Consider the following 12944-nt stretch of genomic DNA (forward strand, 5'->3'; position numbering starts at 1 on the left):
CACTTGTACGGCCGCGTTCGTCTGCTGGTGCGTTTAGGTCACGTGGCCTTCAACCTGCGTTAAAGCCCTGGCTTAAATCTCCTTCCACCCCTCCCGCCCCCATCCCCACCCCCACCCCCTCCCCCAGAAGAGAAGTTTCTGGAACGGATCTAGACGGAAAACAGCCGTAGTGAAAGGACTTAGGAAAACGATTTTCAGAGTCGGTTTGTAAACAACCGTGGTCTTCCTGGTTTTATGTGCTGCCCTGAATCATGAGTAAATTCACTTGGCTCCCTTCCTAGTTGAGACTGTGTTTTTCCTTAGAGAAATGCAGATGAGGCGGCTGGTTCCGTGCGGCACATGGTTGTGCTTTTATGCAAATGTGAAAGGCGGAGTAAGGAAAAGAGGGGAAATGAGAGGAAATGCCACGGCGTCTCCATCTTTGCCATCCGGGCGAGAGGCAAATAGGCTCCTGGTGGAGACGACAGAGCGCTGCTGCCACCTGGTGGCGGGCTGTGGTATCTGCTCGCAAGCCGTTCTTTCTGAAACCCTTTGCTCTTTCAGAACGAGGTGAACGCCATCAAATGGGATCCTTCTGGAATGCTGCTAGCGTCCTGCTCTGATGACATGACATTAAAGGTACGGCTGTCTGCAAGGACGTGGTCTCCTCCCAGACACAACCCGCGTACTCTGTGCGTAGCTTCCACTCACTGTTCCTCTCTGCCTGGTTGTTCCCCACACTCTTCCTGCCTCTGTACTTTGTCCCCATCGCTAACTAGATGTCGCTGTCACCCACTTAACTCCCGTGTGTCCGTGTGTCCGTCACGGATCCTGCTGAGAGTCCTTCCCTTCCCCGTGGCGCCCTAGCCCTCTGTCCGCCCCTGTTCTGGGCACTGCGTGGCCGGCCAACTGCCGACCGGGCAGCGAGCTTCCCAGGAGCCAGACACGTGACTTAGGTTCACGGAATAGGTGATGTTGAACCATTCCTGGCTGCAGAGACGGCGTCTGCTCACATTGTTCCCGCTGTGTTCTCTAGATCTGGAGTATGAAGCAGGATACGTGTGTCCATGACCTTCAGGCCCACAGCAAAGAGATCTACACCATAAAGTGGAGTCCCACCGGGCCAGCCACCAGCAACCCAAATTCCAACATCATGCTAGCAAGGTAAAGGGCACACGGCCCACAGCCCAGGCACGGTTCCTGAAAGCAGCCTTGCTCGCTGTCTCAGCTCGCCACATGGCCAGTAAGAGTTTTTTGTATCCAAACGGAACAGGAAGTTTTGCTGAGGGGTGTTGCGAGTTTGCTCACGCCCTTCCAAAGGAAACGAGGTGGCTAGCCCGCTTTGAATGCACCGCGAGACTCTCAGGTGACTCGTAACTGGAGGGTGAGGGTCATTTGAACCATGAGGTTGGTGGGAGGGGCTGGTCGTGGGGCCGGGCTTTGAGCCCTTGCTTTGGTGAAGGTTTTTGTGAAGACACGGAAAGGAAACGGAATTCAGTTGGGACGCCGGACCCGACCCGACAATTTATGTTGTGACACCAGACCCGACCCGACCATTTCTGTTGTGACACCAGCATCGGGCGGAGAGGAATGACCAGTCAGGCCACAATTGGCCAGAGTGGTTATAAGTGATGCAGAGGTGGCCTCCCCAGAGCCACGTTACTTTAGGCCGCTGTCCGCGGAACTGGTTGGTCATGATGCTCGTTAGACCCCTTTCAGGACGTAATGTTCTACTCTGGGTATTGTGTTTTAAAAAGAACATTCAGAAAACAAACCCAACAGACTCTGAGACTGAGCCAGGAGACCTAGGGATCTGGGAGCCACAGTCCAAAGCCACGTGGGTGTGTTTGCTTCACCGGGAAGGGATGAGACTTGGGCGGGATGTTTGGTTACCAGAACAACCGGGGGCTGGCTCTTGGCTTGCACAGAATGGATATGTGGGCACAGGTGACAGGTGTCGATCAGGAAGAACGCTCCTTCTTTGCAACGGAGCGGGATGGGGGGTGGCGGCCTCGCCGAGCGGCAAGGACTCTTGTTGCCGCGAGTGCTCGACCACAGGCCGTCTCTTAGAAAGTACTGGAAGGAATTCCTACACCTGCTGAGAGACTGAAACCAGAAGAACGTGGAGACCATAATTGTCTTATTTCAAGCACTTCTCCTAAAATCCACTTAAATTACTACGAGAACACACTGAGAATCGGTTTTTGATAGCCCAAAAGGGACTCTTGTGTCACGAGCATAAATTATCCTTTCGGCGAACAGGTATAAAGGGAACGTAGCAGTGCCTGAGTCCCTGGTGAGAGCACAGCCGATTACCGCTCTGTGATACATGCTGTTCTTTTAAACTTGAAAATAAGTCCAATTCGAGCTCGAGACAGTGTGGTTGCATATTTGGATGTGACTGTATTTTAATTCCTGTTGGATTAAGAGTTTTAGTCACTCAGGTTGCTCCGTTTCCAGACTGTTGGTATCATCTTTGTTGCTAACAGTAGATGTTGGTTTTTGGTTTTTTTTAATGTTTTTATTTTTGAGACCGAGACAGAGCATGAGCAGGGGAGGGGCAGAGAGAGGGAGACACAGAATCAGAAGTAGGCTCCAGGCTCCGAGCCATCAGCCCAGAGCCCGACGCGGGGCTCGAACTCACAGACCGTGAGATCACGACCTGAGCCGAAGTCAGACGCTCAACTGACTGAGCCACCCAGGCGCCCCAATAGATGTTTTAAATTGCAGGAGTATTTATTTTTTAGCTTTTTTTTTTTTTAATGTTTATTTTTTGAGAGAGAGACAGCGTGAGCGGGAGAGGGGCAGAGAGAGGGAGACACAGAATCCGAAGCAGGCCCCAGGCTCTGAGCTGTCAGCACAAAGCCTGACGTAGGGCTCGAACTCACGAACTCAAGATCACGACCTGAGCCGAAGTTGGGGGCTTAACCGACTGAGCCACCCAGGCACCCCAGACTGTAGGGAGCATTTTAGAAATCGAGTAAATATTATACAAGAGCATATATCATTCATCTCCGTAGAACACGCAGAAAGCAATGAATGTGGATGTCACCTGGTTTCCTTAATAACAGCCCCGGAAGAAAGGAAGAAAAGATTTGTTTTCTAACTATGGGCTTTTTTTCAATATGCCCAAGTCACATTTTAGAAAAGGCATATGCCCGGTCACTGTCTCTCGAAACCTCAGGGCCAGGAAGGACAAACAGCACGTGAGATCCGTTGAGTGTCTTAGGGAAATAGGAAGAAGCCAGCGTGTTTCTCTGATGATGTTTTCTCTCCCGTCTTTCCAGCGCTTCGTTCGATTCTACGGTCCGACTGTGGGATGTGGAGCGAGGCGTCTGCGTCCACACGCTAACCAAGCATCAGGAGCCTGTCTACAGCGTAGCTTTTAGCCCTGACGGGAAATATTTGGCCAGTGGCTCCTTCGATAAGTGCGTGCATATCTGGAATACTCAGGTAATCCCCCGATTGCCACGACCGAATCCTTTCCAGAAGTAACGCCCAAACAGCGTTTGTGGGGACCCAGGCCAGGAGCGGCGACTGGGAAGTCTGTGCTTAGGAACGAGCGACCTCACACGGAGCCTGGAAGCAAACCCTGCCTTGCCCAGGCGGACCTCGGGCTCAGCGCCGCGGGGCTGTGGGCCTTCCCCCCCCCCCCCCGCCCCCTCATCAAGGGATCTCCCCGTCTTCGACTTTCTCTAAGCCCCTGGCATGAAACCTTCCACCTGCAGATGACCTGCGGTCATCTCAGCAAAGTGTCGCCCGGCCCTTTCCAGAGATAACGCTGTCGGTCACACGGGTTCGACGGGGAGAGGCGTCCTTCCGTCCGAGCTTACCGGGCAGGGGTGCCAGGTCGGCCCTGACCTCCTACGCTCCCCACCAACACCAGTACCTTCTCCGTGCAGCAAACCAAGGAGCACAAAGGAGTGTGTTTTCTGTGCTCATGCCATTTAATGGTTTTTGACTGAAACGGTGTTCGGGTAGCAAAGGATATGTCAATGATGGGTCGTCGTGTTATCAGAAAAGAGAATGTTTGGTTCAGTGTTGCCACTGGAAGTACCTGCAGCCATAACTGAGGGTAAATAGCATTCTGAATATAGAGAGTAGAATGACAGGAGCTGGTATAGTACAGAAGATTTTTTAACTTATTTTTGAAAGAGGCGGAGAGAGAGGGAAACCGAGAATCCGAAGCGGGCTTTGCGTTGTCAGCGCAGAGCCCGAGGTGAGGCTCGAACTCCCGAGCCCTGCGATCATGACCTGAGCCAAAATCGGGAGTCAGACACTTAACCGAGCCCACCAGGCACCCCCAGTACAGAGTATTGTATCGGGCAGTCAGCTCTCGGCTCTCCTGACGGAAGACAAATGCTGTTACGGTAGGAGGTGTTGAAAACAGCCTGTTGGATCTCAGGGTGGATTATGTGCCCCGCTTCTGTCCTTTTAATCTGACCCACCTTCTTGATCCCCTTTGGCTGGGTTGACCTTCAGATGGATTTGCATTCTCCAGCCCATGGCCCCTTGTGGCAGGGAAAGGGGGTAGATGAGCCAAGTTCACTTGGCATGGGGGTGCGGGCGTCCCGGAGACCTCAGGCTCCCCGGGAAGTGCCGTACATAAACCGGTTCTCTCGCAGAAGGAGAGGCGATGGTGGGCCCTACGTGCAGGCAGGCTGACACCAAGGCGAGTTGCGCGGCCCCAGACAGGCCTCCCAGAAACCCCCCAGCCCCACGCCAGGAACAACGTGCCAGAGGCTGTCGGTGAAACACTAGAAAGCGTGATGGGCGGGTCTGCAACATGACCTCATTCGTTAAGTGCTGCCTGCTGTCAAAAAGTCAAAGCCTGTCACCCCCGTTTTAGAAATCACAAAACTCAGAGACATTTTATTTGCTTTTTTTTTAACATTTTTATTTATTTTTGAGAGACAGAGAGCGAGCGGGGGAGGGGCAGAGAGAGAGGGAGACACAGAATCGGAAGCAGGGTCCAGGCTCCGAGCTGTTGGCACAGAGCCCGACGCGGGGCTCGAACTTGCGAACATGAGACCGTGACCTGAGCCAAAGTCAGATACTTAACCGACGAGCCACCCAGGCGCCCCTTATTTGTTTTTAAAGACTTTAAGTAAACTCTCTACCCAATGTGGGGCTCGAACTTACAACCCCATCCATGATCAAGAGTCACAAGCTCAAGTGGGCCAGCCAGGTGCCCCCTCTTTGAGACATTTTATTTGTTATGTTATTATTTTGTTAACGTTTGTTTGTTAATTTTTGAGACAGAGAGCATGAGCAGGGGAGGGGCAGACAGAGAAGGAGAGAGAGGATCCCAAGCAGGCTCTGCACTGTCCATGCAGAGCCTGACCCAGGGCTCAAACCCATGAACCATGAGATCATGACCTGAGCCAAAGCCAAGAGTCCGACACCTAACAGACAGAGCCACCCTGGCGCCCCTCTTTGAGACATTTTAAAGCTCTCTCTAATCCTGAGAGGGTACCGTGTAAATCTAAAAAAACATACGTAACGCTGTTGACTTGCTCCTTCCCCCGTTCCCATCTTGTAGGAAGTCTGAGAGGCCTGTGTCTACGGCCGCTGGAGACCTCACTGCAAGTCGTTTTCCTTTCTAGGTGTTCAAAACTACCTCAGATAATGTATCCGTGATGACATTTCAGGGTAACGTCCAAAGGAGTGCCCGTTGCACCACCCATGTTTTGTTTCGTGTGTAATTGCTTTGAGAGTGTGAGATCGAGGCGGGTGCGTGAGTTAGGGAGAGGCAAAGGGTGAGAGAGAGAGAACCTCTCAAGCAGGCTTCCTGCCTAGCGCAGAGCCGCATCTCACGACCGCGAGATCATGACTTGAGCCAAAACCAGGAGTCGGACGCTTAACCGACAGAGCCACCCAGGCGCCCCGGCTACCGCGTCCGTGTTTCGAGTGTCCTTTTGCGTCGTCAGTGATGACTGCTTTGCTTTGCAGAGTGGAAGTCTTGTCCACAGCTACCGAGGCACTGGCGGCATCTTCGAGGTGTGCTGGAATGCCCGAGGGGACAAAGTGGGTGCCAGCGCGTCCGATGGCTCTGTAAGCAGCACCTGTGGTTTGCCGGGGAGGGGCGGGTGGGGAAGGGAGGGGAGGGGAGGGGCGGGGCACAAAGAGGAAACGCTGGGCAGCGGATACCCGAGTGCAGCTGCAGGGGGTGTGACGGACCCTGGTCTCTGACCAGCTTTGCACGTAGGCGCTGCACAGACATGCTTCTGGTGAAGGAAACTTCTGGGCTGACCCCCTGGGTTGGCACCATCTGTGAATGGCCACCTCTTCCTCCCTCCCAGGTTGTCCTTCTGGCCAGCATTTTCTTAGGGACATTCTGCCCCGTGAGGATGCCACAGGGGTGATCCTGCCCTGTCACAATGTCAGGAGGCACTCGGCTGTCACTACTTTGACAGGGTCGCTACTGGCATCTTGTGCGTGGAGGGCAGGGAGGCCGCCAGTCCTCCCACAATGCGCAGAATGGCCCCCGGAGCAGGGAAGGATCTGGCTCTAGGTGTCACCGGTGCCGAGGCTGAGAAACTTGGTCCTAGCTTAGTCCCGTGTTTGTGACCCTGACCTCTTGTGATAAAGGCATGGCCTCCTGGTCTCGTTCTGCTCCCGTGAGCTGTCTAGCCTCTTGGTTCGTTCCCGCACTTGGCCTTGCCGTGAGCCCCAAGGCGGGGGGGCAGCAGTGGGGCTGGCTCGGTGACTGTCCGCGAGGGCCGCAAATGTTCCCATCGTCTGTGCGCTCGGGCTGGAGTCGTCCTCTCCGTCACGCAGCCCGCCCCTCCCCCACTGGTTCCTGGCATCGCCCTCGACCTGGAGCTTCCACGTAGTGCTGTTTGCTTGGCGTTGCTGGGTCACATGCTCACACACTAGCCTTTTATTAAAGCTGCCAATAAAACTTTATTTACAGAACATGGGTGGCGGGCCGGAGTTGGTCCAGGGGCTCAAAAGGCATCTTGCTGTCATCTGTGAAGATAAGAGGCACCTTCTGTTTCCTTCCAGGTGTGTGTTTTAGATCTCCGAAAGTAAACACAAACTATTCTAGAAGAGAATTCTAACGGACCAGCAGTGAATGCGTGAAGCAGCAATGCTCAGACACCGTTCTTTCCGCTCCAAAACTGTACGAACTTGACTTGCATTAGAGTGTACTTGGAAATCAGTTCATCCTGGCCACAGGAGTCTCTACTTTCTCGTAATCTTCATCAAGAAGTTTAAAACAGAAACATACACAGTCATATCAAAGGGGGAAGGAATGGTTTCCACCCAGAACATTCAGCCTGGGAAGCATGGAGCCACCGGCTAGGCGGGGGCACGGTTTGCTTTCCATCCAGAACAGGCTCTGATAGTTGAGAGGAGAAAAGACGAAGAGGAGAAAAAAGAAAACAAACAAAAAAAGCTGTGCCAAAAAAGAAAAGAAAAAAGAAAAATGCTGTGATAAAACCAAGAGTGGGGGAGGGGACTCTCCTCCACGTGGTGGGTTCGTTTTTTTCCCCCTAACAATTTGGACACTGCACTTGCTCTCACAAAGGATGTTCAAAGACCAGTTTGTACCGATGAAACGCGCAACTTTGTAATCCCAACACTTTCTATTTTCTAGAATCTTCTTTGTCCGGTGGTTTTTCTATTGGCTGGAATCCTGTCGTCCGGGGGCCTTCGGTCTGAGATGGAAACTGGTTTTGGTTTGTTGCTTCCTTCCCACTGTGTGCCCCCTCCACCTCTCCTTCGTGCGGTGTGGTGTCGGTTTGAGTACGCCTTCCGTAGACGCAGCCTCGTGGACACCATGCCAGAATCTCTGACGGTCGGCTTTCCCGTCCCTTTGTCCTCCCCTCCGCCCTTCCTCCCTCTCCCTCACCGCCCCTCGCTCACTCGCTGTCCCTTTCTCATAGTTGCTTCGGATCTTCGGTCTCAAGGGCACTTTCGGCGCATAATAAGTGCTTTATGTAAGAAGGCAGGGCACGGGGACTTTTTACGGGAGAAAAAAAAAAATACTTATAAGAGAAAGAGCCCGGAGTATTTTTGGAAAAAAAAAATATTTTTATGTTAAAACAATTTTAAAATCCTAAAATGGCCATCAGACACAGAGAGCTTTGTGTGATTCATATTTTAAGCAAATCTTAGGAGGACACAGGCAGGGTCTGAGGTGGCCTTTCCGTTCCCTGCAGCATCGTGAAAGGCGGTTAGGAATCTGGGTGGAAAAGTCTGGGTGGGTCCTGGGGGTCGGCAGGGGGGGATGCTTCTGCAGCGAGAGACGCAAATCCCGGCGCTTTTTGGTTCAAAGAAGAGTGTCGCGTCGTTTTGGGGTGTTCACCCTCGTAGCCGGCACGAGAGGAGTCAAGAACAGTGCCCTCTGACCCCAGGAAGCATTTCCCAAACCAAATGGAATTGAAGAAGCCATCCACACTGACAGCTGGGCTCCCTGTCACCTGTTAGCGACCTCTTGTTCACGGCGCTCTGAGTACCCACGGCCGCTTCACCGAGAGCGGTTGACCGGTCCTGGCACAGCTCACCTAAAAGCCTCCGGGATCTCACCCGGTGTGATAGTGACAGAAACGAACGGGAAAGGGAGACTCTCAGTCCTGAAGGTGAATTATGTAGGTAGAACATCACTAATAATTTCTGCCGTCTTCATCATTTCTTTCTCTCACAAGAGACCAGGAGAAAGAATTTTTTTTTTTAATAATGAATCTTTTTACTGTTTTTAAAAAATTAAACATGGCTTTGTGTTCCTAGAGGAGTTTCCTTTCATTGGATCAGGTGCCCTTTGTACTCTCGTCCTAACCCGACACTGACCTTTTACATTAGCATCGGGGAAGGAGCGAAAGATTGGGCCTCTTCTCTCCTCTGTTTCCCAGCGGGCATACGAAGGGGCGAGGAAGCTGGTCAGGCCCGGGGGCAGGGGTGCCGGTCGGGGGCAGGCTTCGGCTGGGTGCGCGTCCCAGCAGTGAGACAGGGTGTCGTTTGGAGGGTGGCGTCCGTCCGTGAAGCCAAAATCCAGCCGGCAGGACAGCGGCCTCCCGCAGAACGTGGAATGTGCGGGGACCGGCGGCAACAGCCAGGGTGCGTTCTTCCTTCTAGATCGTTCATTGCCCTCCACTTGGATACCCGAGTTATGCAAGCCCCGTCTGTAGAAGACCAAAAAGGGCTCTGTGTACAAGCTGGGTATTTGATTCAGGCTCCGTTCCCTAAGTGTTTAGCCCGGAAGGTCTGAGTTCTGTGGCGTCACATTCCCGTTTTTGAAGGTCGCAGACGACGACCGCCTGCCCTAAGAAATCATTAGGTTTGGGACGCTGTTTGCTGGGGATCCAGACCAACACCGTCTTGACCCCTACCCCAAGTAAAAATGTCACCTCTGCAGAGAAGCTGTTGAGGGTTGGGCCACGGTCAGCACGTGGCTCGTGTCTCACAAGCCAGTCGACGTCGGGTGGTCATGGTGGGATGTCCTGTCAGGTTCACTAGATAAGCTTCCCGTGGACGTCAGTGGCCGGGGTCCTGTGGAGATGTGGGCCTTAGCCTCGTGATTCATAAGTCTGAATCACGTGGGAATGATCCGCTGGGAGCCACGGGCTGCAAGGCACAGAATGGAGCTGGGGTGACAGAGGCAGATGGTCCCCAACCCTGCCTCCCCCCCCCCCCCCCCCCAGCAGCCGCAGGAGAGGAGCTCCCGGGCCTGAAGAGGGACGGAGCCTGAGCACGCAGGGCAGGCCTCTGGCCCACCCCCACCCTCGGCACGACGGCTGTCCACTGAGCCCCTCACGTCGGCGACTTCCAGCAAGCCGGGAGGTTCCCCTTCACCATCGAGGGGCGGCCCTCGTGGGAAGTTCCTGTTTGCCATTGTTTACGGCTCTTAAACAATGGTGGGTAAACGCTGAAGTCTTAGTGACCAAATTGAACCTTGATTCTGAAAGCAGAATAACACAGTCATCCTTCCTGGAATCTTCGCTTGGGCTTGAAATGACCAAGAGCGTGTCCTGGGGTTTGAAGTGACCAAGAGCATGTCCTGCACCACAGGGTCTAAACCCTCTGACCCCACACGACACCCGGAACTTGACCTCCGTCTTGTCTTTCTGAAACTAGATCGCGGAGCCCAGTGAAGTGCACTTTGTCAAATGTCAGGGTCTGCTTTATTCCTTGTTATTTTACTCTGTTTTTTAACCTTCTGTTCCATCTTTTTTCCTTCTTTTATCCTGTTTCTTGTCAAATGCAGAAATGTTCCTTCCGCCACTCACTGCAGTTTTGAATTCTGGCTTCTGCAGTTTTTATTGTCTGTGTCAGACGTACAGCCAGATGTGGTCCTCTGTCTGCATTTTCTAGATTCGGTTCTGTTCACATCACCCCTCGTTTCGTCGTCCTCCACCCCCCCACCCACCTTCACGCTCTCTGAGAAGAAGAATCACTTTGTGTGTCGTAGCTCATTTGTTTCAAGAGAAAATCAACAGATCATACTCAGTGTCTTGAATAAATTGCTCTATTTTGATATGAGAGAACTTGGTGGGTGTGCTTTCTTGGGTCTCGCTTGGTTAACTCTTGGTTGGGCCCGCGGTGACATGGATGAACGAAGAGCAAACTGCATTTTCTCAGCAAGACCGTAACTGGAGGGCCTCTTTGCAGGATTGCTGGGCTCAAGTAGGGCCAAGGGAACGGAACCGCACGATGTGGGAGGAGCGGCGGCCCCCAGTTACCGTAACGTGTTGTATAAACGAAGCATGTGTTCGTGTGTTTCTTCATTACTTTCTTGCAGGCTGGTTGTGGTCAAAACTCAAAGCAAGTGAGTGTTCTCCTATCAGCAGCTTGCTTTGCTGGGGCTCTGCATTCAAGGATTAGCTTTAACTTGGAGAACCCGAGTCCTAGGACACGGGTGAGTTTAGGACACAGGTTACCGTTCAGACGTCTACCAGTGTCTCGAATGTAGCACATCTGGCAGGGGCTTCCTGTCACTTTGATCAATTGGTGGGGGGTGGGGGGGCTACATGACGACTGGGCACTGCCGTCCCAGGATTAGGGAGGGGGCAGTTGACGAGGAGAGGCAGGGAGTGCTGTATGGGTACTTTTGCCGTAGGAGTCACAGACAAGGTCATGGTATCGTTCCCTCCAAGTCCAGCCCGACCCTGCGCTACAACAAAGCAGAGGGCTGGGGTCCCCGTGTTGTCTGGGGGCTCAGCCTGCTGCCTTTTCTTTTTATAACACCTGCCAAGTTGACCAAGCATGTTCCCACGTTTCAGGAAATGGGGTGAAGCACACTCAAGCCGTAGGAAGGTCCTGGAAAGATGGGAGTCCCCAGGATAAAGGCACGTGTGACGTGTGGCTTTGGTGGCTTCAGCAACAATGCTGGGTCACCTATAGCTCTCAGGGGGATTCTTCCTACTATAAAGGAAACTTACGTAATTGGGGCATCTCAAGCTTCCAGTCACTCAGCAGAGAACTTTTCATCGTCCACATCTTGTCTCCTCCATGACAAGGTAAGCCGTGCAAGGGGGTGGACAGGGCGTGGGGCACCACGGGGGGAGCGCAAGGACCCATGCACGGCGTCCGCACTCCGAGGACAGGGGCTCTGACTGGGAGCGCAGTGTTCCTTGAGCACACGTCACCGGGAGAGACCACAGGAAAGCAGCCGGGTGGGGTACGTCCTCAAACTGCACAGTGGGAAAGGAGCGCAAGGGCATTTTGGAAGCGGGGGGAGCGAGTGGAGTCCTCACGAGGGTGTTTGTGCTATGATAAGCCGACCGGCTGATAAACCGAAGTCCTATGAAAGCTACCTGATGGGAACAGCCTCCTCTTTTCCACCCAAACTACACTCCCGGCCACCCGTCTGTCGTGTCCCAGCCCAGACTGCTGGGGCCCGGTCTCCTCACCTTTTTGAAAACTTCTCTCCCATCAGTGTTGCTTTCTCTCCACTGGATCATTGCTTTCGCACCCACCATCTACAGAAGCGTAATCAGATGCCCCGCAGCAACCAGCCTGACAGGGAGACTGCTTACAACCGAGCGGCCCGTCATTTTCTGGCTTATCCCCGGGTTTGCTCCGTTGTCCCTTCTCTTCACTAGATGGACTCGATGCCCGTCGGTGATGTTCATTTGCACGTTCTCCACCACACGGGCCCGCTCGCCGCCCGGCAAGTAGGCGTGAGGGGATATTCACGCATCTTCTGGCGTTCAGGCCCCCCCACCCCCAACAACCTCCTTGGGCATAACCGCTGTGCCAGCTGGGGACTTGGCCACCCCATCTTGGAGGGGTTGTCATTGGATCATCAGATCGGAAAGGGTTCTTCCTTGCAAGCCTCTGAACCTGACTCGCTGGCGTAAGGCAAAAAGAACAAACGAGGATACCGGGCCCTCTGAGGAATCCTGGAGGACCAGGCCCATGCAGGGGAGGTGCGCACAGACACAGCCCCGGGCACTGCCCACGTGTGGACACGACACCGGAGTGGCCCCTCAGCCCCTCTCCAGACCTGCTTCTCTGCGGCCCTTTCCCTCGGGCGCTAGCTGCTAACTAGACTGGCTCGGCCAGGGAGGTGTGAAAGCTAGTACCTGTGCCTACAGGCGGAGGTGGGGGGGAGGGCTGGCCTCATGCTGTTGAGGGGGGGTCCTCAAGCAGAAGAGGGGCTTCTGGTGCTGCTGGGGACTGAAGAGTCCACACGGAGGCAGATAAAGAAGGCACATACCGCTCCGAAAAGCTAAGCTTCCTTCGCACGCCTCTGACACTTTGGATCAAGGAGGGGGAGTGACGTAGCTTGGGCCCATCCTCAGGAATGCGCATGCCCAGGGCACCGTGGCCACAGTGCAGGTGTGCCCCGAATGCTGCTGCGGCCAGGCGACTCTCTAAGAGTACAAGTCCAGAAGCTTCCTGGACGGCTTTTCTAGAGCAAAAGGGCATCCTTGACCAGAAGGGAGGTGTCCCATGGCCGGGCGGTCTGTGGTGTCCCGGGAAAACACTGCCTTGCTTTTTCTATGGATCTTCCCACG

At 53.8% G+C, this 12944-nt stretch overlaps 1 protein-coding gene across 5 annotated transcripts in view; it reads left to right on the forward strand.

Moving 5' to 3' along the window:
* Window positions 1-10462, forward strand: part of TBL1X (transducin beta like 1 X-linked) — a 231779-nt gene extending 221317 nt beyond the window's left edge. For all 5 annotated transcript variants that reach the window (XM_042975256.1, XM_042975257.1, XM_042975253.1 and 2 more), the window contains 5 exons: window positions 544-618; window positions 1016-1143; window positions 3267-3432; window positions 5932-6033; window positions 6988-10462. In XM_042975256.1, coding sequence (XP_042831190.1) covers window positions 544-618; window positions 1016-1143; window positions 3267-3432; window positions 5932-6033; window positions 6988-7014 — 498 coding nt within the window. In that variant the 3' untranslated portion in view covers window positions 7015-10462. The remainder of the gene's footprint in view (window positions 1-543; window positions 619-1015; window positions 1144-3266; window positions 3433-5931; window positions 6034-6987) is intronic.
* The last annotated feature ends 2482 nt before the right edge of the window (window positions 10463-12944 follow it).

The sequence above is a fragment of the Panthera tigris genome, chromosome X (genome assembly GCF_018350195.1).
Source record: "Panthera tigris isolate Pti1 chromosome X, P.tigris_Pti1_mat1.1, whole genome shotgun sequence".
NCBI classification, from domain to species: domain Eukaryota; kingdom Metazoa; phylum Chordata; class Mammalia; order Carnivora; family Felidae; genus Panthera; species Panthera tigris.